The sequence below is a fragment of the Littorina saxatilis genome, linkage group LG13 (genome assembly GCF_037325665.1).
Source record: "Littorina saxatilis isolate snail1 linkage group LG13, US_GU_Lsax_2.0, whole genome shotgun sequence".
Classification (NCBI taxonomy): Eukaryota; Metazoa; Mollusca; class Gastropoda; order Littorinimorpha; family Littorinidae; genus Littorina; species Littorina saxatilis.
In genome coordinates, this window is record NC_090257.1 from 27,944,545 (window position 1) to 27,970,203 (window position 25,659).

At 40.9% G+C, this 25,659-nt stretch overlaps 1 protein-coding gene and 1 long non-coding RNA gene across 2 annotated transcripts in view; one reads left to right on the top strand and one right to left on the bottom strand.

Annotated features, from left to right (window-relative positions):
• LOC138945438 (tyrosine-protein kinase HTK16-like) overlaps positions 1-24,560 on the top strand; it is a 45,965-nt gene extending 21,405 nt beyond the window's left edge. Inside the window, exons 12-19 of the mRNA XM_070316866.1 lie at positions 2,187-2,314; positions 3,353-3,425; positions 6,141-6,217; positions 8,039-8,182; positions 8,703-8,891; positions 11,384-11,475; positions 12,355-12,481; positions 13,205-24,560. Of these exons, the coding sequence (XP_070172967.1) occupies positions 2,187-2,314; positions 3,353-3,425; positions 6,141-6,217; positions 8,039-8,182; positions 8,703-8,891; positions 11,384-11,475; positions 12,355-12,481; positions 13,205-13,396 (1,022 nt within the window). The 3' untranslated portion in view covers positions 13,397-24,560. The remainder of the gene's footprint in view (positions 1-2,186; positions 2,315-3,352; positions 3,426-6,140; positions 6,218-8,038; positions 8,183-8,702; positions 8,892-11,383; positions 11,476-12,354; positions 12,482-13,204) is intronic.
• Positions 24,097-25,659, bottom strand: part of LOC138945443 (uncharacterized) — an 83,121-nt gene continuing 81,558 nt past the window's right edge. Inside the window, exon 2 of the long non-coding RNA XR_011448999.1 lies at positions 24,097-24,840. This is a non-coding gene — a long non-coding RNA (uncharacterized lncRNA). The remainder of the gene's footprint in view (positions 24,841-25,659) is intronic.

Consider the following 25,659-nt stretch of genomic DNA (forward strand, 5'->3'; position numbering starts at 1 on the left):
CATCAACAAGCAGGGAGGCTCGCGGTCCCCGTCTCTCTCGGAGAGGGCTTGCGAGATCCTGGTGTGGTGCTTTCAGCATCATATCACGATCTCGGCCAGGTACCTTCCAGGGAGGCTGAACACTTTGGCGGATGCGCTCAGTCGTTCCGGTACGGTGCTTCAGTCGGAGTGGACGATCACTCACGGGGCACTGCTTCGCCTTTGGGCCCAGGTCCAAAAGCCTCTGGTGGACCTTTTTGCCACAAGGTACTCAAAGAGGCTTCCGGTGTTCGTCTCGCCATTCCCGGACCCTCAGGCATGGCGAGTGAACGCTCTGGACTTTCCCTGGACGGGTCTGGAGGCGTACGCCTTTCCTCCCTTTCCGTTACTCAGCCGAGTAATCCGGAAAGCGGAGATGGAGGAGCCGGCCCTTCTTCTTCTGGTCGCTCCTCTGTGGCCGTCGCAGGTCTGGTTTCCAGATCTTCTTCGGCTCGCCCAAGGGCCCCCCATTCCTCTCGCACTCGTGCGAGGGGAACTAGTGCAGCCCCGAACAGGCATTCCACACGAGGAGCCCAGTCTTCTGAAGCTTCACGTGTGGAAGTTGTTCGGGACTCGCTGAAGCGCTCTGGGGCGTCGTCTTTGACTCTGGACTTGGTGGCTCGCTCGCATAGAGCGTCCACCTCTTCAGTTTATGCTTCCCACTGGAAGGCATGGACTGCCTGGTGTTCAGCTAGAGGGGTGAGTTCGGTGGCTCCGCGCTCTATTCAGGTCGCTAACCACCTCTCTTTCATGTCTTCGCAGGGCGCCTCAGTCTCCTCGTTGAGGGTCCGGCGCTCCGCTATCTCGGCGACTCTTAAGCAGATTGGTCGTTCTGTTCGAGTCGGGGGCGTTATAGCTGCAGTCATTAAAGGGGCTGCTCTTAAGGAAGCTAAAGCTCGTTTGCCCGCTCCCAAGTGGGACTTGTTTTTAATCCTGGAATTCCTTCGTTCTGCGGATTTTGAGCCTTTAAGCGAGGCCAGTCTGTTCAATGTCACTCGCAAAGCGCTGTTTCTCCTTTTGTTGGCTACGGCCCGACGGGGTAGCGAGGTCCACGCCCTGTCGGGTCAGCCTGGAGATATCTCCTTTGAGCCGGACGGTTCCGCATCTTTGCGTTTCCGGCCTGATTTCCTGGCCAAGAATCAGTCTCCGGGGCAGGCCTCTCCGCTGGTTAGAGTTAAGGCTCTGACCAGCGCGTTGGCCCCAGATGACCCCGATTCGGTCAATTGCCCCGTGAGGGCACTTCGTCTGTACTTAGCCCGGACTCAGCCGATTCGGTCTAGTTCTCAGAAGTTGTTGTTTATCTCTCTCCTTACTAGGCGCGAGAAAGATTTGTCGAAGGTAACGTTGGCCCGGTGGGTGTCCTCGCTCATCAAGCAGGCTTATGAGTGGAGTCGCACAAAGAGGGGGGGGGTTATGCCCTCCTTGCCACTTGACTCGGCCCGAGCCCATGAAACGAGGGCGTGGGCATCCTCTCTGGCAGTTCTGCGCTCCAGACGTCTAGAGGAGGTGCTGACAACTGCGTATTGGCGTTCCGAAGATGTTTTCATAAACTTTTATCTTCGGGACGTCACAGCTCTTCGACAGGATGGCTCCAGAGGCCTTCCAGCGCTCATAGCAGCAGGCCAGTTCCTGTCCAGAACTTGATGGTGAGTTTTGATTCATTTCTAGCCCACCGCCTTGTTGATGTTATCTGCTAATGTGATTCGGAGTAAGAATATGATATTAAATGGAAAATTTCCTAAATAAATTATCATTTAATTAATATACTTACCCGAATCACATACTGTATTCCCTCCCACCTGCCCCGCTTATGGTTTTAAGATTTTTTAAAGCCGTATGATAATAGGCACGTGTTCCTAGAGGAAGTGACGTGGCATACACCCGTATGGGAGGTAACTCCCGGTGTACTGGCCCATTACCAAAGCTACTTTCACTTTCGTTTTGGTGATGGGGTTGCTTCCCTTTAAATTCTTTAGCCGGGTAAGCGTTTTTCAGTGATAAGCATCTCAGGTGACTCAATGCTAATGTGATTCGGGTAAGTATATTAATTAAATGATAATTTATTTAGGAAATTTTCCATTATACCTGAAACAAAATTATTCAAATGTTTGTGTTATTGATTGACTTGTGTTGTGACTGACAAATTTGTTGTTTATAAAATGTTTCAGATGCCTACAGACCAGACCTGCCCCCTCGCCCATCCTCCATTGCAGACGAGTGTCCCCCCACATCCCCCACCACCCCTGAACCCCCCACACCTTTCTCTAAAACCTCCCGCCCTCCCTTGCCCTCAAACGTGAGTATATAAGCGCTACTCTACTTCACACTTCCTATTCCACCAGCCTCTTCTCCTTCTTGGGCGGGGAGATAACTCAGTGGGTAGCAGCCCTGGCTTGAAACCGGTTGTCGCTATTGGCTTGGGTTCGACTCCCACATTCAGCGAGGGATTTATTTCCTAGAGTCAACTTTGTGAAGCCTCTTCTCGGTGTCCGAACACCCCTTTGTGCACGATGAAGATCCCAAGTTCACAGCGAAAGTCTCAGGGCTTGTAAACATGAATACATGCATGCAGGAAAAAGGAAAAAATGGGTAGCACCATCAGAGCTGCCACTTATTGGTACGCTTCCAGCGTAGTATGCTACGTTTTAAGACAAATTGCGACGCTGTAACGCCAAGCTTAGAATCGCTAGCTCAAACAATCACAGCATGCATATGTTCCCTTAATTTCTTGTGAGTCCTGTTACTCATTTTCGCTTCTCAATCGATGTAGCGGTCAGAATATGGGTAATAAAACATTGTGTACAATAAAAAGTGGTACTGCAGATACTCTCTGATGGGCATTATTATGTTTCTGCTAGTGAAACCTTTATTCAACAAGCATGGGTGTATAAACTTAAGTTTTTTAATCTTCTATTGTACATCTTTAACAATGTATATTCTTGCGCGAGTTAGTTTAAACAAGGATGTGCAAATAGATTTTTGACAATGCTACAGTTAAACATCATTTCCTACGCTGAAAATTCCCAAAAATGGTGACACTCGAGGCTTCAAAAGGGTTGTTAGGTCTAGTAGCCTTACTCAACTTCACACTTCCTATCCTACTAGCTTCTTCTTTGTTGGTTTTCTTTCTTGTTCTTCTGCGTTTTCTCATCATCTTTTATCTCTTTTGGTCTTCTCTTTCTTATGTATCTGTCTTTTGTTGTTGTTGTTGTTGTCTTTGTCTTTGTCTTTGTTTTTGTTGTTTTGTTGTTGTTGTTGTTCTTTCTCTTTTCAACATGGAACAATAACAAAATTGTCAGAACTTGTGTGTTTATCGTTGTTTGTTGTTTGGCAGCCCCCTCCTGCTGGAAGACCAGGAGTAAATGACGGGGAGCTCTACAAAATTAACGTCAAGCACATCAAAAAAGGTTGGTCTTTTGAATAGGCGAATTCCAAAAATAATTCCATCCATAATAATGTATGGGTTGTAAAGAGTGACCTTTTCTTGTAAAACCTCCGACAAACAAAGGATGGACCAATCACTAGCAAGAGTGACCTTTTCTTGTAAAACCTCCGACAAACAAAGGATGGACCAATCACTAGCGAGAGTGACCTTTTCTTGTAAAACCTCCGACAAACAAAGGATGGACCAATCACTAGCGTACGTGCTCCTGTCCACATGTATTTCTGACAGACCCCTCACTAGTGATTGGTGCTTCCTTTGTTTGTCGGAGGTTTGTCGGAGGTAATAATGTATGGGTTGTAAAGAGTGACCTTTTCTTGTAAAACCTCCGACAAACAAAGGATGGACCAATCACTAGCAAGAGTGACCTTTTCTTGTAAAACCTCCGACAAACAAAGGATGGACCAATCACTAGCGAGAGTGACCTTTTCTTGTAAAACCTCCGACAAACAAAGGATGGACCAATCACTAGCGTACGTGCTCCTGTCCACATGTATTTCTGACAGACCCCTCACTAGTGATTGGTGCTTCCTTTGTTTGTCGGAGGTTTTGCACAAAAAAATCACTCTTCCACAACATCTTCAAACCCGAAGGAGTTATTTCCAAAACTCGTCTAATTGTACAGTCAAACCTGCCTTGACAACCACCTACCCCTTATGGTCACCTCAAAGCATCTCCAATGACATTTTCCCCCATGTAATTGTAACCTTTCCATAGTAATCACCTGCCCACACCGTTTTCCACTTTTGGTCAGTCCCTTAATAATAATAATAATAATAATAATAATAATAAATGAGCATTTATATAGCGCAACATCATAACTTAACAATTATGCTCTTTGCGCTTGAAATAGGGAGTGAAAACAAGGAAATACCAGCTGAATACCCTTAATCAAACAGAACATGTCGTCAACAATACTGAAAACAGCCCTAGATGTTTATATACATTATCACATTATCACTAAAACAACAAATACACTACATGTAGCCTACTGATAGACTGAGAAAACAAAATCAGGGGTTGTATTTCTTGAAGAGGTGCGTTTTAAGTGCTCGTTTGAATGCTTGGGGTGACTGAGAGTGGCGGATGTGAAAGGGGAGAGAATTCCATTGTGTGGGTGCGCAGAAAGTAAAAGTGCGTTGTCCGTATGTTTTGGTTTTGGTGTGTGGAATGGTGAGGATGCGACAGTCAGAAGAGGCACGGAGTTGTCTTGCTGGAGAATAGACGGTGAGGAGTTCGAGAAGTAAGCAGGAGACGAGCCAGAAAAGAAGTTAAAGCAGAGGGTGGACAGTTTGTAGTCAATGCGGGCTTGAATAGGTAACCAGTGCAGTGTGTGAAGAAGTGGTGTTGCGTGATCTCGTTTTCGTGCTTTCAGAATGAGGCGTGCTGCCAAGTTTTGGACTTTTTGTAGTTTATGCAGGAGGTACAGAGGACAGCCAGAGAGAAGAGAGTTGCAGTAGTCAAGTTTAGAAAGAACAAAGGCACAGACAAGAGTGTTAGTTGTTTGAAAGGAGAGTGTGTGGCGAATGGTGCTGATCTTACGAAGCTCAAAATAAGCTGCTCTACAGACTAAGGATATATGTTTGTTAAGGGTCATGTCAGATGAAAGGGTGAATCCAAGGTTTCTAGCTGATGGTGAGAAAAGAATGTCAGTGTTGCCTATTTGAACAGAAACAGGTTGGGGAGAGGGAAATGTAGTGTTCTTCTTTTTGCACAGTAAGATTTCAGTCTTATCATCATTCAGCTTAAGTTTGTTATCGACCATCCAAGATTTAACATCAGTGATGCATGTCTGAATGGTCTGGATGGCGGAATGTGTCTCTGCAGGGGGACTGGGTTTATGCAGCTGGGTGTCATCAGTGTACATGATGAAAAGGAAGGTGGCTTTATACGGTTCGACTAAAATTTCCATGAGAATGATCAAGTCGAGAAAATTGGAACAAGGGGCTGTGGAAAAAGTGGAATCGGCAAATTACATGTTTGTGTCCTGTTTTTCCATGCCAATAACATTTTGTTTAACTGAGAGGGACAAGCCGTCGCGATATAACCTTGAATGGTTGAAAACGACGTTAAACACCAAATAAATAAATAAATAAAGAGGGACCAGCACAGATTATGCATTAGTTTGTTCATAGATGGAGTTTTTATTTTTTGTTTTTTTGTGTTTTTTTAGTTGATTTTAAAGTGTTTGATTGTTTGTTGTTGTTTTTTAAAACTGATTTTAGAGTTGGATTTTGGACATGTTTGGTAGTGTGACTGGCTTTTAATATTGGCTGATTGTTCAGCTTTTTGACTGATCGGCTGACCAACTGATAAAATGACTGGCTTACTGATTGAATAGTTTCCTGATTGATTGATTGACAGTTGAGGACTAGGCAGTTGTTTGCTTAGTTGGCTCATCGATTGAATGATTGATTGATGTATTGACTAACCGACAAACCGTTTGATTGATTGATTGGTAAACTGATTGATTGATTGATGGAATGATTGGTTAACTGACAAACTGATTGATCGACTCATAGATTGATCGTTCGATTGACTGACTGATTGACTGCTTGACTGACTGATTGATTGATTGATTGATTGTGCACAGGTGCTGAGATCGGGAACACTGACACTAGTACAGGGGCAAGATGGATTAAGTGATTGATTAATTGATTGATTGATTGATTGTACACAGGTGCTGAGATCGGCCAGGGAGAGTATGGTTCAGTGCTGAAGGGAATACTCACAGAGTACAAGGGCAAGAAACACAAGGTGAGCTGTGCTGAGCATCATGAATATTCATGCTCAAATCAAATGAAATCAAATCAAATTTTATTTTACGAGGGATGTGGCATAATCAATGCAAACAAGCTTTTTTTCAACCAGCCCTCGCCTTGAGAGGGACTACTCTAATCACATATATACAGTAGAACTCCCCCTTAGCGACCCCCCTGTTTACGACCACCCCCTTTTTACGACCGATTTTCCTACCACGGATGCATTCTACTATATAATGAACCCCCAGTGAACGACTCTCTCCAAAACGCGACTTACGACCGAGCTTTTGGGGATGAATTACGACTTTCGCGCATTTGTAGTCGAGCAGACGAAAACAATACATGGCGGCTCTTGCTCCTCGAACTATCGCGAGACGAAAAAAAAACTAAATCTCGCGCATCTGTGGCGACTTCCTTAGGAGTCGGGAAGACGCAAATCCTGTGTATCGTCAAGGATAATGACCCAAAACGCGACTTACGACCAAGCTTTTTGGGATGATTTATGACTTTTGATCATAATTATTTCGAGCAGACGAAAACACAACATGGCGGCTCTCGCTCCTCCAACTATCGCGAGAAGAAATAAAAACGAAATCTCGCGCGCGCGAGATCCTGATACATCCGGTTTTTTTCTGCACGCTATCTTGTCACGACGACTGTTTTGTTGACAAACGAAGATTCGCGAAAGAAAAAGAAAAGCGCCGACTCTTGAGTAGAGAGCTAATAAAGTAATCGCTAATCGAGCGAAGTGGCAATCCGCGGCGACTTCCTTGGGAGTCGGGAATACGAAAATCCTGTGTGTCGTCAAGGATAATAAGGACTCGGTGTTATCTAGATGGTGAGAAGGATAGCGAAGCGAAAGTACGCAAAGAGAGGAGCCTGTACGAAGACCTCAACGATCGTGGTCAAGTTTAGCGATGCAAGGCGACGAATCATTCATATGAGCGGAAAGATGATTCGGGAGAAAAGTCGTTATGCTTTCTATCGAGTTAGGACATTCGGATTTTACTGGTTGCGCCACAATGTCAAATGTGCTTCACTCAGCGGGGAGCGAGCATTACGCCATGAGTAAATTTTCTTTGAAATTTGAGTTCAAGTTGTTCTGCTGTAATGTGTTTGTGTGTGTGTGTGTGTGTGTTTTGATATGACAGTAAACTGCAACTGTGTGTTTGTGTGTAAACATGACAGTACATACACTGCAACCAAATTCATGACCGACCGGCCAAAAACTCAAACCCCCCTTTTAAGACCCCCCCTTTTTACGACCTAATTTTCAAGGTTTTTCCAAAGTCGTAAACAGGGGGTTCTACTGTACACGGACATTCACATACAAAAAATAGAAAAAAAGAACAACAACAAAACAAAAAGCAGAAAGCAAAAATCATAGTAATCTGTACTAATTACAGGCTCTACACGAATACTAAACGGCATATCAATAGTGGACAATTACTGAACATACATGCTTGAGCAAATATGTTATCAAAACTAGCAGTTTTTGTGTATATAAAATTAAACACTGATGCTGTGGACAAATAAGAAAATAAATCTAAAACGAAGTCTACCAACACTGACTTTTTGCAATATGATATTAAAAACAATGAAAGGTGTTTTTTCTACAAATTGAATTAAGGAGAAAGAAAGAAAAGAAAGGGGAAAAGGAGAAACTTCTTCTACTTCCAATTCATGAACTGGATCCTTTTGGACGTTTTAATCAATCGATTACAAAGCTTCAAGCAGCAGTCTTTGGTTATGTTAACCTCACGTCGAAAAGACACTCAGTATTTTATTTTGTTTTTTGTTTTGTTTTGTTGTTCAGATGGACATTGCCCTGAAGATGTTCCACGACGCTTCGCTGGACAACCGTGAGAACTTTCTGCGCGAGGCCCTGGTGATGCAACAACTGGAGCACGACTGTATCGTCAAGCTGCTCGGCGTCTGTCAGGGGCCGCCACTCATGCTGGTCAGTACTTCTTCTTCTTCTTCTTGGCGTTCGCAGAGGTTACACAATCAGTCCAGCACTGGTGATAAATGTTGTGCTGGTCAGTACAGGGGAAACCCCCCCCACAAAGACCCCCCACCCCACCCCCCTCTTTGGTGTACATTGTTGTGAACAGAAAGTCTGAAAAAGTCTGGTCTCAAAAGAGTGGAAGTTTTAAATCAGGGTGTAGGTATGTGTGTGTGTATGAGTGTGTGTGGGGGGGGGAGGGGGGGGATAATGTATGAGTGTACTTGTACATACAATCTATACCTACAGGTAGAGGAGTACCTGCCCAAGGGGTCAATGCTGGACTTCCTGCCGTATGTACTGGGGGGTGGGAGAATAATGTATGAGTGTACATGTACTGTACATACAATCTATTCCTACAGGTAGAGGAGTTCCGAGTACCTGCCCAAGGGGTCAATGCAGGACTCTTTGCTGTATTAACTAGGGGGTGGGGGGATAACGTGAGTGTACATGTACATTCAATCTATACCTACAGGTAGAGGAGTACCTGCCCAAGGGGTCAATGCTGGACTTTCTGCTTGACTATCCGACCGAGGTGCGGGTCAAGCAGGAGCTGTACCTGTGGGCCTCACAGATCGCGCTGGGCATGATGTACCTGGAGAAACAGCAGTTTGTGCACCGAGACCTCGCCGCCCGCAACATCCTCATCATGACCAAGAGACAGGTCAGTGTCTCAAGTCTTTTGTCTCTTAACACTTTCTACCCCACCTATGTTGACCAATTTTATTTTAGACGAGACCAGCTGTGCTGCAGCAGGTCACTCAGAATTGTAGTAACTGTGTAGTAACTGTGTATCAACACGCTGGAATGCAGGCGTTAGATGGACGTTACAGGAAGCGACTGAAGCTAACAGTCTGAGCTGATATATCCGTACCTGGTTAGAGAGAGCCATATGAGTGGGTACGGATATATCCGTGCCTGGGAGACAATGAGTTAAGAGCACATTTCGACGTCATCGTGGACTTTTCGTTTTAAATAGCTTTTCAGGAGAAGGGACAAAACTGATTATTGTTATTATGAAATATTGTTTACATTCGTTCCTGGTATAGATAAAAAGATAAAACAATGTTAAGTCAAGTATTGTCAACCGTATTTAACTCCCAGGTACGGATATATCCATACCCACTCAATCGCTCTACCTGACCAGGTACGGATATATCTGCTCAGACAGTTAGCTTCAGTGGCTTCCTGTAACGTCGAACTAACGTCTGCATTCAAGCGAGTTGATACACAGTTACTACAATTCTGAGTGACCTGCTGCAGCACAGCTGGTCTCGGCTAAAACAAACTTGGTCAACATAGGTGGGGTAGAAAGTGTTAAGAGAATGATCCTCATGGAGAATGATTTACTTTAGTCTAAAGCACAAAAACATCAAAATCGCCATTTGTTATTACTTTATTTCTCCTCTATTTCTAAGGAGATCAGTTAGTGGGGTTAGAGGGGCGTGTGTGTAGTGTGTATTTTTTTTTAATTTGTAAAGGCATGTGAAGCATTCTTTTTACGAGGACCAAAATACCAAAGAGAACAACATAAGCAATAACAGCAAAAAGTGATTATGCATATCATAGTCTCCTGGAATGTACATGCTTTCCTATACAGTGGCACCCCCCTTTTAAGACCTCCAAAAATCTGAGAAAGTCAGGTCTTAAAAAGGAGGGAGTCTTAAATTAAAAGGGGGGTAACTTTACAAAGGCTTATGAATAGAAAGTCCAGGTAAAAAGGGTCTTAAAAGGGAGGGAGTCTTAAATTGGGGGGTCTTAAAAGGGGGGAGTCTTGACTTGAGGTACATTACCCAATATTGATGGACTGTATGATGATATCTTCTGCTGTGGTCTGTTGAGACAGTGATATCAAAATCGAGACCGGAGGTCGAGATTTTGATATCGCTGTCGAAACAGACCAATAGCAGAAGATATCATCACACAGTCAGTCAATGTTAGATATATTGCTAATTCTCTGGACATGTTGTATTTACTGTAAAGAAATTACAAAAGTATTTGTCTCAGTTTTGGCTGTTCCATATCCCTCCCTCTGATTATTATTTCTTTTTGTTCACTCTTTTCTTGTACTTTTCAGTATTTTCAAATGTCTTTTCTTTCAAAAAATCTTTAGTCACTTGCTCAACTAAATTCTGGAATAATTACATTTTCATATATATTTGTTTGTTTTTAAATTTAGGTGTTTTTGTTTTTGAAGTGGGGAAGCAATAAAGAGGTCGTCGATATCAAAACTGATATCGACGGAAATGTCGTCGATATCACTTTTGCACTGAGCTCAGTTTTGCCCAATTGACCAATGGAAATCCACGTAACATATGAAATAGCAATATTGGGTACTGTCGCATGAAAAAGGCCCTAGCAAAAATCTGTACTTCCTGCTTATTGTATATTTGATTGTCATTGGGTTTTGTGAATGTTATATACAATCATTGTACTTCCTGCTTATTGTATGTTTGATTGTCATTGGGTTTTGTGAATGTTGGACCATCATTGTGCTTCCTGAATTAGACTTCCTGAATTAGATATGTGCACTAGACTTCCTGAATTAGATATGTGCACTACTGAATTAGATATGTGCACTAGACTTCCTGAATTAGATATGTGCACTATACTTTACCAGTAGATATGGTACCTTTTCTGCACTTTCAGAATTGTATTTTCTGTTTCACTTATAGCTTAGTACCTTTACTTCGTGAATGAAATGGCTTCCTTATACTTTTCAAGTTTAGTGCCGTTAATGTGCTTCTACAATTTAATTCACATCATTTTGTTTTACAAGTTTGGTACCATAAATGTGCTTTTTGAATTTCCCTTCCCTTTAGTGTCTTTTAAAGTACCTACTGTGAGTAATTTCTGTGTTTCTTTAAATACTTTTTTTTACCTTTACGGAACATTTTCAGAGAGCTGCATGTTGTCAAGGGTATGTTGTCAGGCGCTCTAATAATACAACACCTCATAATGCGATTGTCTTTATTATCATTTTAATGCAAGGTAAATAAAATATGATGTCATTAAAGTCCTGAATTAACCCTGTGGAAGTGACGTCACATACTGGAAGAAGAGCAACCCTTGGAGATTCATTCAGTTGAACAGTGAACCTCACACAGGGCTAAATCTGGTTATTACCATATTGATGTTTTGTTTCTATGGTTACAGGTGAAGATCAGTGACTTTGGGTTGTCAAGAGCGACAGGGTCTGGCAGTGATTACTACAAGGCTTCACATGGTGGTCGCTGGCCAATCAAATGGTCGGTACCCAAACATCTATTTAGGAAGAAAATGTTCTTTTAGTGCATCATTTACTATCATGTCAATGCAATTACAACTATTTTGGTGATAAGATTTGTTTTGAGAAGGATTATTTGTGGTGATTTCTTTCAAGTCTGTCTTGTATGTTTCTAACTTTCTAATAATTTGCATGTATTTATTTATTATTAGAATATATTAGCTAGTATACAGCTGTCTTTCTTCAGTTATATGTTTTGTGAGAGTTTCACTTGAAAAATTATCGTAGATACATTAGTGTCATTTTACAAAATTCATTGAAAAAAACCACCCACTTCATACACAAAAGCAGACATGTCTGTTGATTTTGGGTAATTTCTAAATGGAAGTACTGAGGAACCTTGCTTTTGAGACCCCCGGCCCCTGCCTCCCACCCACCTGTTAAGAACAGTGATTTTCTCAGATATTTGGAGGTCTGAAAAAAAAAAGGTTCATGTATACCCTTGAAATGAAGACAGGCATGGGAATTGTCCGCCAAATATTCTTTTTTCCGCCGAAAAGGCAAAAGTGTCCGCCGAAAAAATAAATGGGGGAGGCAAAAATGGTTCTGAAAACTGAATTTAATGGCGAACTTGGAGCTCAGATGACACCAAATTGCACAATTTGGGTTCTTTGGAGAAATGTTTTTCCGGGGGAGGCATGCCCCCAGACCCCCTAGTGAGGCTAGGCGCATCATGCCGTCGACTTTGATATTACTTACACATTTTCAGCCTTTTTTATTTTTTTCAATTTCCATGCCTGGTAGAGCATGCAAATTCCTAGATAGAACTGTGATTACAGAACGGTTGGGTTACACAGTCAGGACAGTATACATGTATCTGCAATCAAGTTTTGTGTGACAGGTACGCCCCGGAGAGTGTGAACTACGGCCACTTTTCCCATGCCAGTGATGTGTGGAGCTTTGGTATTACTCTGTGGGAGATGTTCAGCTACGGAGAGTCGCCCTATGGTGATAAGAAAGGCATAGAGGTCAGTGTGCTTCTCTGCTTCCAGTGTGTGTGTGTGTGTGTGTGTGTGTGTGTGTAAATGTTCAGCTATGGAGAGTCGCCCTTTGGTGATAAGAAAGGCATAGAGGTCAATGTGCTTCTCTGCTTCCAGTGTGTGTGTGAGTGTGTGTGTGTGTGTGTAAATGTTCAGCTACAGAGAGTCGCCCTATGGGGATAAGAAAGGCATAGAGGTCAGTGTGCTTCTCTGCTTCCAGTGTGTGTGTGTGTGCGTGTGTGTGTGTGTAAATGTTCAGCTATGGAGAGTCGCCCTTTGGTGATAAGAAAGGCATAGAGGTCAGTGTGCTTCTCTGCTTCCAGTGTGTGAGTGTGTGTGTGCGTGTGTAAATGTTCAGCTATGGAGAGTCGCCCTATGGTGATAAGAAAGGCATAGAGGTCAGTGTGCTTCTCTGCTTCCAGTGTGTGTGTGAGTGTGTGTCAATGTTCAGCTACAGAGAGTCGCCCTATGGGGATAAGAAAGGCATAGAGGTCAGTTTGCTTCTCTCAGTGTGTAATTATGAGTGTGTTAGTGTTAGTGCTAGTGTGTTAGTGCTAGTGTGTTAGCGCTAGTGTGCGTGCATACGTGTGCAAGGCATGTGCGCATACATGTGTTGATGCAAGCATGCATGCCTCTGTGTCTTCATATCTAAACATCTTCACACAAAAAACACAAACAAATTCCTAATCCTTTCTTTCACCATTGTTATAGGTGGTACAGTTCATCGAGTCAGGCAAGAGACTGTCCAAACCAGAGAAGTGCCCCGACGTGGTGTACAACGTCATGCTTCGCTGCTGGAAGGCAGACGCCGCCCAGAGACCCACCTTCAAGGAACTCAACAGACAGTTCCAGGAGGACCCGCTCTACGCCGACGCCAGAGAGTTTCTGAAACAGAATAAGTGATTATCTTTGTCGGCGCTACAAGATTCAGCTTTGTACTACGCTTACTTTTTGAGCAACTGAAGTGATTATCTGTGTTGGCACTTACTTGAGTCACCTCTGTGCGACACTTACATGTGTGCATGGGCGTGTCGAGAGTTATGCTCACTGGTTGAGACTGTCGATCGGGGAAAAAGACCGAAGTTGTAATCACACAAAATTATTTCCGATCGTGACTACCACTATGTGGTCATGCATGCATGAATGTAGGTAGCACACACTTGCTGGTGGAAACTCCTGTGAAAAAGACAGTGATTTAACCACACACAATTATTTTCGATCATTGGTACCATTGTGTGGGCATGTCTGCAGGCACACACTTGCGGATGGAATTTACTCCTGTGAAAAAGACCTCGAATAATCACACAAGATTTTTCACAACACCCAGAGATTGTCCAGCTTGTTGATGGTTTGTGTAAACCGACGGAACACTTTGTTGAGGACTATCCACTGCTTTGCCTTGAAGGAGGTGCATATTCTGACAATCTTCATGCACTTTCACTTGCCTGACAGAACTGATGCTTGGATAGAAATTCTTGGTAAGCGCACAGCTATAGGTACTGTCTTTGTGTTCATCATTTTACCACCCTATTCCGAGAAAAGAATGAGGCGAAGCTGATTTAAGGCACACAACTGTACAATACATTGGTGTTTGGAGCAAAGAATGCTGGGTTTGAGGATGGATTTGAAGATAGATTTCTTTGCATGAGATCCGACGCCGATACATACACAGCCTGGTGGTAACTTTACGATCGATTTTCTTCTGCTGATACGACGAAGTCACAGAGACAGACTTCTTTTTCAAAATTCTTTGTTATATTTCCTGTAAGATGTTACACAATGTTTTACGTGACGTGATGCTTCGTTTTATGACGTCTTCTCTGCCTTTTCTCACTTATGACGTCGGAATACAGGGTCAAGAAAAGAAGTCTTGGTTTGTTTAGTCGACGTCGTTTTTGGCTCACGTAAGTGTAGCCTATGCGATCGTAACTTTGTCTGTCTGTGCGTGCGTGTGTGTGTTTGTGCGTGTGTATGTCTGTGGTAGAAACTCTAACATTTGAAGACGTCACATTACATTGACGTCACATTATGACGTAAGAGGGTTAGACGTCACGCGAAGGAAGTACTGAAAGTCTCGGTCATTATTATTTTGAGCGGGCCGAGACTCTGTTGGCAGTCGTGTCCCTGTAAGTAGGCTACATGCAGACAGACAGATCTAGATCTAGTGTCTCGCTTTCTTGCACAGTTTCACCTATGCTCTTTCTGTGTGTGTGTGTGTGTGTGTGTGTGTGTGTGTGTGTGTGTGTGTGTGTGTGTGTGACGGAGTGATTGAGTTTGTGTTACTGTTTGTCGATTTCTTACGTGAGCCTTGATGGCTTCGCCTCTTGTTCATAAAGCTGTACAAACTTGTTGTGTAGCCCGTCATAGAGACGTTAATCATTGCCAGGAGCATAAGGAAAATTCTCTGTACACCAGTGATTGAGGCTGTTCTAATTCTCGAGGGATCAATCTACACCAGCGTTTGAAGAAGCAGGCTGACTTTTTGCTCTGTTAATTTGTGGAAGACTCAGCCTTGATGGCCAATTCCAATTTACGCATCTGCAAGCAGTTTACAAATCATACAGTTAGTATAGGATTAACGTTTATTTTTGAAGGTTATGGAGTAAGCATGCATACGAAACAACAGAAGGAAGCAATGTATGTGTGCTTTTCCTTGTGGAATTTGTATTCTCATGCTGATTTCACGAGGAGGGGTGTGCCTTTATGAAAACGGCATTGCATCGAGCAACATTGCTGCTTGGCATTTTGCACTGTGATGCCATGATCACTTGCCTCTGGCCATGTGTGTTTGCTTCAGCTTGAAGGGGCGCTACTCTTCCACAACCCGTAAGGTTCTGACAGAGTTATTTCAAAACATTTACTACTGTCAAAATTTCACTTAGTAAGATATCTAGAGCACACAATGTGCTTTTTCTCATTGAGAAAAGGTCATACACAGTAATTACTTATGTTGTCACATCATCCAGCATTTCTATTTACTAAATGTTTTCCAAATAGATAATGTGATTATTCGTACAAGGGAAAAAATGAATCTTAAATGAGAGTTATACGTGCCTTATGAAAAGAGAATCTGAAGAACATTACTTAACAGCAGGTGCTGTCATAACGGTAAACATCATACTGCAAGAATTAACGATAAACATAATGGTGAATGAATTGTTATAGATGAACATCATACTGCATGAATTAACGATAAACATTTTGGTGAATGAATTGTTATAGATGAACATCATACTGCAAGAAATAACGATAAACATTGTGGTGCATGAATTGTTATAGATTGTTATATACCTTTTGTTGTATCATATGACTACTGTTAATTCCAGATAAGCTGGGAGTATATGCTTCAACAGCTCTAATGGATTGCTGTTTTGGTAATGAGCAGAAATTAGCTGTGTTGTGTTTATCATTTGTGTTTGCATGTAGGCGTTATTGCATCAAGTTCATATTGTTGCTTGAAATACTGTTATTGTAATTACTATTATTATTCCAAATAAGGAAGAATTTAAGATGGACAAATAAGGAAGAATTATATATACACAAGATTTTGTGTGAAGTTGTACTACTTTGATCAAGAAAAAATCATCAAATTGTAGTTTTCTTTTTTTAATTCGATAAGCTTTCTTTTGTTATTTATTTGTATGGAAAATTTGACAATTGTTATTAATGTCATGGTTTCAAAGTTTCAGTGGATTGAAGCTTAAATTTGCAAATAATGTTGCCATAACATTTACAAGGTCACATCAATCTTTAAGATTGTGCATGATGTTGCTTTCTCTGTACAGTGGAACCCCCCCACCCCCTTTTAAGACCCCCAATTTAAGACTCCCTCCTTTTTAAGACCTTGTTTTCTAAGATTAAGAATTCTGTTCATAACCTCTGTAAAATTTCCCCCTGCGGGTTAGGGGGAAGAATTTACCCGATGCTCCCCAGCATGTCGTAAGAGGCGACTAACGGATTCTGTTTCTCCTTTTACCCTTGTTAAGTGTTTCTTGTATAGAATATAGTCAATGTTTGTAAAGATTTTAGTCAAGCAGTATGTAAGAAATGTTAAGTCCTTTGTACTGGAAACTTGCATTCTCCCAGTAAGGTAATATATTGTACTACATTGCAAGCCCCTGGAGCAAATTTTTGATTAGTGCTTTTGTGAACAAGAAACAATTGACCAGTGGCTCTATCCCATCTCCCCCCTTTCCCCGTCGCGATATAACCTTTGTGGTTGAAAACGACGTTAAACACCAAATAAAGAAAGAAAAGATTCTGTTCATAACCTCTGTAAAGTTACCCCCATTCTAAGACTCACTCCTATTTAGGACCTGATTTTCTCAGATTGTAGGAGGTCTTAAAAGGGGGTTCCACTGTACTTCATTGTTTATGAATAATGTTGGATTGGTTTTTAACTAATTGAAGTAAGTCTGTGTTGCCTTGTCTTTTCATCTTCTTCTTCTTTTATATTTTTCCCGTTGATTTTAAAACAACTAAGTGTGTAGTCAGCAATGGCAAGTCTAGCACAATGAATGATACAATTTGTATGACGTCTGATTTGCAAAGAGACTGAATGAAATTCATTATGTCATCATTCATAGTCCTGGCTTCTTGAATGCCGGTTTAGAAAAGTATGCTTGGCTTTTTGTTGATGCAGTGTACCATGTTTTGAAAACTTGCTTAGAATTTCATCTTCTTCATTTTCTTAATCCCACCACATTTACAGTTCTTGTCCAAAGTTGTTTATGACTGTATGCTTTTTTTTCTTTCTTTTTCTTGAGGAGAAGAAATAAAGTTTTTGATAATAACATGAGATATATATATGTAATCGGTGCGAAAGTTGAAGCATTCAAATTGTACTTTGCATGTTTATGTACCACATTTCAAAAACCAAAATGCCTTTGACATTTTTTGAATGTTGCTCATTTTGAGCAAATTTGTATGGCTCTATTTTTAGCCCTTAAGTGTGAGTATGTATGATTGGTGGAGAGAGTGTTATGCATATATAAATCGCACAAACAAGGTTTTGTATTATCTTGTATTCCTTAAAAGGGGCCATATTTGATTCAAAAAGATTGAACAACATCAAAACTAAATGATACAATCTTCAAATTATGTGATTAACAGACTCTGTCATCAAAGTTAATGCAAATCAAAGGCAATTGATTTAAATCTTGGATCAAGTTTAACATACCCTTATTTCTACTATTTGTCCAGGTGATACAATAAATGATATATCGTGATTATGGATGCATGCATGTTACAAGAAGTATAATCATCTGGATTACATGAACCACCTGTATAGTCCTTTGTTTAATTGACATTGGTTCTTACAGTTCGGTACTGCAAAGAGCGCACATAATAAATGTCTCATGTGGTTAAATGTATGACTTGCATACAGTTTTCTTTTGTGGAAAAATTAACTTGTAATTCAGGTACATTTGTTGCATGACTTGTTATACTTTTTGTACAATGTCTGCCTTTCTTTTTTTTTCCCTTTATTAAGTTAATGCACTGGACTGGTCCAGTATGAATTGCCCTAGCTAGCTGTCAAGTAATAGAGTTCTTAACTGTAATGTAACAAAAATATTGAAGAGTGCGCACTGTCTCGAAACTAACGCGATATTCGGACAGAGTTGCGCCCCTGGAACGGCAGGTAGTTGCGGTTTGTGTTTGCAAAATGGAACCGCATGACAATCCGCCCTTCAACTTCTTTACCCGCGTAGTTTGAACAGCAGACATAGTAACGTTTCCCTCAACAGCGCCGCGGGCTATGGCAGGGACGGACAACTCTTATCACTTTCGTTTTGAGACAATGCTATAGCTTAGGAGCTATTATTTCCATTATGGCAATTTTGTGTGCAGGATTATGAAAAGCATTCTCTCAGAAATGTTCTGTTTGTTTCTGTGTATGTGTGTTATATTTGTTTCTGCTTTTAGCCTACCTGTAAGAGATAATATTTGTTTGTTGATTAATGAGTAAGCTGTCAATCTATTTTGCTGCCTTATTTGCTTGTTTATACGTATCGTTGTGCTTTTAGCTCAGCCTCTATAATTGTTATGTTAGGCCAAAAAAAAAAATAGGTCTGTTTACGGTAACATAGGCCAAAAAAATAGGGTCGGTAGGTCGGGATTTTTTTTTTTTTTTTTTTTTTTTTTTTTCCCAAAAAACCATATTTTTACGTTATTTTGCCAAAAAAACAAGATTTTTTTTCTTTTTTTTCCCAAATGCCAAAAAAAAGTCTAGGGTCACGCGAAAAAACTAGGGTCGGTCGGGTTACCGTAAACAGACCTATTTTTTTTTTTGGCCTTATGTTGCACAAACTGGTTAATGAGAAACCAAACCTTTCTCTCTCGCTCTCTCTAGCTGTCACACTCTCTTGAATTTGATATCTCTCTCTCGCTCTCTCTAGCTGTCACACTCTCTTGAATTTGATATCTCTCTCTCTCTCTCTCTTTCTTGACTCTCTCTCTCTATCTCAAACCATTCTTGGGGAGTTTTGAGACATTTTTTAATACTGCATGCCTGAGGAAGTTGTCGAATTGTTAAAAAAAAAAAAAGCCCAAAAAATGCAATGTTGAATTAATGGATGCATGCTTTTCAGCAAAGTATATAACAGCTGGTCTGTGTTGCTTTAAAAAAAAAAAAATTAATTTAGAATAAATGAATATGTTAATATTTGTGATATTTAGCATGTCTGTCTGCATTGCAAAGCTTTGCAAGATTGTTTTCTAAATGCTTGAATTGTACTTAATCTGAAGATCACTGTAAAAATACATTGTATGGCACATTAAAACAATGCTTGCGGCAGAAGCGGATGGAATTTTAACAGTCTAGCTTCTACCCACAATGCGTCTCCCATAAATAACGGCTTGTAATGCTTGTTTAATCTTGGGCACAATTTTGAAGCCTCTGCTGCTACAAACAGGCATGGGAACTGAAAAAAGTGAAAAAGGTTGATAATGTTGAGAATTTTGTTCTCCAAAGAACCCAAATGGTGCAATTTGGTGTTATCTGAGCTCCAAATTTGCCATTAAATTAAGTTTTTAGAATCATTCTTGCGTCCCCCATTTATTTTTTTGGCGGACACTTTTGCTTTTTCGGCGGAACAAAAACAAATTTCAGCGGAAATTTGCCTTTCGGCGGACAATTCCCATGCCTGTACAAGCCTCTTCAAGCTCTGATGTGCAGGGGACGAGGGTATAATCATCTTCCTTATTGCATCAGATTTGAGGTTTGGTGGCACAGTTCAGTTGTTATGTCTCAAGCAAAGCCTTTTGTCACAAGGCAATTTGTTTGTCGTATATTTTATATACTGAACGGCAAAAGTTAGGGACCGCCCTTGACAAAACCAGGCCGTCCTGACCTGGGCCTCTCCAGAACGCTGTTGGTGGCCTGGAACTTCTGATGCAGCCTGACCACGACAGAATGGGACACTACAAGTCATCTGCCCACTTCTCGCTTGCGATGGCCCGGGCTTTGTTGAAGGTGGTCACCTTTCGTCTGGGAGGCATAGTGAGAAGATGGTGGCAAGCGGAAAATCACGGGGCTATAAAGCCTAACTGGTGACAACAGTTCACTCTCACGTGCATAACGAATTTTTCATCTTTCCTGCCCAGGCTTGCCCACGCGCCAGCGTAAAAATGGTCCACTTTTTGCAGTTTGGCAGTTTCTGTCTCGTGCCCTAGCCAGGCCTCCGTGGATCCCGAGCAAGTTTCCTGCTAACACAGCATTGCTCACCCACTGGTGTGTACGGCATGAGAGCCATTTGGTTTTTTAAACTTAGGAACAAGGAGTTTGGCACAGATGAAGTCAGCTGGTTTGTTCAAGGGCGGTCCCTAACTTTTGCCGTTCAGTAATTGCATGAAAATATCACCTGTGCTTTATTTTCTGCAGTCAGTGATCTAAACAAAAAATGTCTTTTCCTTATACCAGATGCTTAAAGCTACATTTACACAGAATTTGTTTTGGTTTAGCTAGACTCATTTCTTTTATCATTTAATTGAATGATTATCAACAATAATCCCGATACGCAGTAGGAGAGTTATACGGTCTATTGTACATGCATCACAGTACCCATTACACAGAGAAGATGCACCTCCCATTATGGGCTGGAGTACTACTAGAGCTCCTATCATGCAAGAACCCATCGCAGGAGTGCCCATTGTGGGAGTGTCCAAATGGGACTACCCATTTTGGGAGTGCTTTTTGTGGGAGTGCCTGCTCCGGGAGTGCCCATATAATAGATGCTGTTTGGAAAGAACTCTGTCCGGTTTGCATAGGTTCTGAAAGAGAGTACCCTTGCATTTGCGCAGACAATTATTGCCATGCGCTTCTTGTGCACATGTTTGAGACACGCCCTCTCGCCAGTGACTGGCACTGTCAAGTGGGAAATATAATGTTAAGTGGGGAAACTTTCCGGAGTAATTTCCGGAATTCATCTATTTTGGGAATGCCATAAGCGATCAAATTAAACCAGTACTCAATCAATCAAACTTTGCAGAGTCATGATGTTTTGATTTTCTGCGTAGACTTTTTTTCCTAGTTTATGCACATCTATAACCATCATAAAGTTGAAGTTTATACTGTATTGACTTTTTCTTTCTCTGTTTTTAAGTTTCTGTTGGATGAGAAAAACATAAAAAGTAAGCTACCTTTTTTATCATCACGGGGAAAATACACAATCAGCTAATAATATTCCAGCAAATCTATACCCATATAATATGTAGGTTTTAGAGCAAAATGTTTGGGAACTGCACGCCATTTACCATATATAAGAAAATAAGACACATAATATTGACAACATATTTTTGATCCAGAGACAGCAAATCTTGTGTGTGTGTGTGTGTGTAAACCTTCACCGTGATTTCTGGGTCATAGACGACCCAGAGCCTCACAAAAGCGTCTGTATTTCTAAAACTATTGGGAGTTTTTGATTGAGACTTCTTGACAATTCCTCAAACACCATAGCACCTTCCTATTGACCAATTTGTTATGCATTATCTTTGTAAACAAACAAATAAACAATGTTGTCATTTGAACTACACAGTCGAATGTTGTTGGTCGTGGACAACCTATATGGAATTAAAGCAGACATCATAAGGTGTTTATCCCTGTTGAGATGGCGTGGGTTGTGTATGACCAATTCTCTGCAAAGAGGCGGTGAAGGGTTTATACATATACTCCTATACGGATGGCGTGGGTACAAGACCCACATCATCTGGACTGTATAGTCCAAAGTGTGATCCGGTGAAGGTTAATTGTGTGTGTGTGCATGTGTGTGTGAGTGACACTGTGTGCCTGTGTGTGTGTGTGTGTGTCACAGTGTGTGTGTGTCACAGTGTGTTGTGTGACTTATGTCTGTATCTGTGTGTTCCTCTGTGTGTTGAACGGGTACTACTTGTCTCCAAAAACCCCAAAAACCCCCGAAAACCCCATCTAGACTAACTAAATCTATCTTCAAAGTGAAGTAATTTGGACATGCCTGTGAAAAGTAAGCCTGATTCATGCTACATGCACCCTTCTATTTGTGTTGAGAGCCGGATTATCGACGAAATCGATGCAACAATTTCAATGCAAGGGAGGTAACTCTTGTTACTCGAAAGCACAAGTATTGATGACGTCATGTGATTAGTGCTTCCACTCCTTCGTAAATCCTCGCACAAACACGAAAATAAAGCCATGAACTGTGAAAGTTGCAAATATAAGTCATGATTGCAAACAATTATGTAACAAAACACGATCCAAGGACGAATTTTCTTATTTCTGATGAGGTTTTCGGAGGTTTTCGAGGGTTTTTGGAGACAAGTAGTACCGTGTTGAACAAGTGGACAGTCTTGTCCAACAATTAAGGGAATGCTTCCAACAAATGTTTCCAAAAATTAAATGCTATATGTCAAACAAACATTTTGTCCCGTTGAGCCAATGTTTGAAACTATAGTTTTGAAGAAATGAAATGTTAGTCTTGCATACTAGCATTGTTTTGAACAGGTGTTTTAAACAAATGTCTTTCATAGTTTCAATAGTGTAGTTTCAAACAATAGTGTAGTTTCAAACAAGTGTTTTCAAATATTAGTCAATCAATCAATCAATCAATGAGTCTTATATCGCGCATATTCCGTGGGTACAGTTCTAGGCGCTCTGCAGTGATGCCGTGTGAGATGAAATTTTATACGGCCAGTAGATTGCAGCCATTTCGGCGCATATTTACCTTTCACGGCCTATTATTCCAAGTCACACGGGTATAGGTAGACAATTATTAACTGTGCCACAGCAATTTTGCCAGGAAAGACCCTTTTGTCAATCGTGGGATCTTTAACGTGCACACCCAATGTAGTGTACACGGGGGGAGGTTCGGACACCGAAGAGAGTCTGCACACAAAGTTGACTCTGTGAAATAAATTTCCGCCGAACCTGGGATCGAACTCACGCGGACAGCGGCCAACTGAATACAAATCCAGCGCGCTACCAACTGAGCTATTATCCCCGCCATATATTGCATTACACGCACTAGCTCAGGCATGGGAATTCTCCGCGAAATCGCGGATTTCCGCGAAAAGGTAATTACGTTTCAGCAAAAATAAGAAATTGTCCGCGGCAAATAAAAGTGAAATTAAATTATATGTATACTATTGTCTCTCGATCCATTATTTGCTTACAGGAGAACTATCAAAATATTGGTCTAAAATGCTAATTAAATTCATTTTCCTTCCGGGGGGCTTAAATCTCCCCCTGGTCCCCCCAACGGGGCTCAGCCTTTGTACCCCGCCGCGGCCTAGGCGGCCCCTGGACCTCGGTTAATTTTCAGAGTTTTATCTATTTTGGAATTCCTGTGCCTGGCACTGGCGGGTACATTTTGCCACACAACGCTCCCTGCCTATTTAATCCTCCGCAAATAATATTACATATATACACGGTTTGCATCATTAATAAGAATAGAAATGCATACAAGGGTGTCGATCCATTGATTAAGAATAGGAATGCAATGTGCATCGATTAGGATTGGAAATGCACTGCATCAAAAAAGAATGGAAATGCATACAAGGGTGCATCAGGTAAGGATAAAAATGGTTCCCTGCAGTGTTTCATTTTAAATCATTCTTCTCTGTATATAACATATAATGGGTATTAATCTTTTTTATCCCTGTTAATTTGTTTCATTCAGTTTCTTTTATTTTATTTACATTTGTTCTTCACTCTTTTGTTTGTTTTGGTAAAAATATAAATACATGTAACTGCTTTTGAAAACCTTGTTAAATTTAAATTTAAGAGACTTATATGGATTGAATGGTAATGCTTTGAAGTGATGATTTTCTTTGGCTTAGTGCTAATGTAATAATCCATATGGGACCACATTTAAGTATGTATTGCAGAAGTCTGCACATGTATCAGAAAATGACATTTCTAATATATGTACTGATGTTGAATGATTCACTAAAATCTGTACAAAAAGGTAATCTTCAGCTCTATTATTGACTCGATGCTTTTTTTTACGCACATGATATCTTTCTATTCATGACTTGCCCGCTAATTTTAACCTGAGTTAATAAATATTGATACAATTATAACAAAAACTAATAAGAAAAAAAACAACGACTTTTACATATGAAAAAACCCACCTTAAGTAATGTGAGAGTTTGATACACGAAGATAATGTAACATGACAAAAGAACTCCGTTTTTGTTTCATTACATCTAAAACTTTCCTTAAAATCTTCTTCCAGTGTCTTAGTTGACTGACAACTTGTGATAATTAGATGAAACCTCAGAAAAGCTGGGCTTTTTATATTTGATTTTAAGCACTGCACAGTCAGAATGGTAATTTTGTTTGTTTAAGATATATGCATGGGTGGGACTAAAAAATGTCATGAATCCTAAAGAATTTTAAGGGGGGGTCTGAGGCCACCGTGACCCTGAAGGATTTGTATGATTTAACAACCAAAAAAACGTCACCACACTGACATTACCATGTACATGTAGTTTTTCTTGACTGGTCCTTAACTTCTTTTGAAGAGTATATGCTTCCTTGCAGCAATGTTGCAGTCTGGATTGGTTTTTATAAAACAACACCACAAAAAAGATCCTGCTGTGTCAATGTGTCTTAATTACTTTGTTGATGATTGAAAAACATGTGTTCTGAGTGTCTGCTGCCAAAACACTGCACTAGCTCAGTAGCCCTTTTTTCAGACAACTTCTAAATTTCACATTTGACCTATCCATGGCAAATACTGACAAGTCTTTCTTTCTTTCTTTATTTGGTGTTTAACGTCGTTTTCAACCACGAAGGTTATATCGCGACGGGGAAAGGGGGGAGATGGGATAGAGCCACTTGTCAATTGTTTCTTGTTCACAAAAGCACTTTACTTTACTTTAATTTATTTGGTGTTTAACGTCGTTTTCAACCACGAAGGTTATATCGCGACGGGGAAAGGGGGGAGATGGGATAGAGCCACTTGTCAATTGTTTCTTGTTCACAAAAGCACTAATCAAAAATTTGCTCCAGGGGCTTGCAACGTAGTACAATGTATTACCTTACTGGGAGAATGCAAGTTTCCAGTACAAAGGACTTAACATTTCTTACATACTGCTTGACTAAAATCTTTACAAAAATTGACTATATTCTATACAAGAAACACTTAACAAGGGTAAAAGGAGAAACAGAATCCGTTAGTCGCCTCTTACGACATGCTGGGGAGCATCGGGTAAATTCTTCCTCCTAACCCGCGGGGGGTTACTGACAAGTAAAATATATGTATTTTATATGCTAGGCGCAAAAAAAATAACAAATACCACTTTTTCACATCCACATAAATCGAATGCGTTACAACAAAACCTCAGCTGTTTTAATAAGACCTTGCATTATATATAATAATAATAATGATAATAAATCACTTTTTTTTTAGCGCAAGTCCCGATTCACAGCTTAAGCGCTTTACAATTCCAATAAACACCTCTCTCACTCACACACACACACTATGCAAATCATGATATTAGTCTCCCTCTGCTTCTTCTTCTTCAGTGTTTGATAGAGACTCGCTCCCTCTGCAATATGACTGCATTTTCTCAGATGTGTTCAATATAATAGGATTTTAGGTCTTAAAAGAAAGGGACCCCAGTGTAACCATTTATCATTAACTTTCGCTTTGTATTTTGTAAAAGGCACATCTGTTGTGCATTTACTG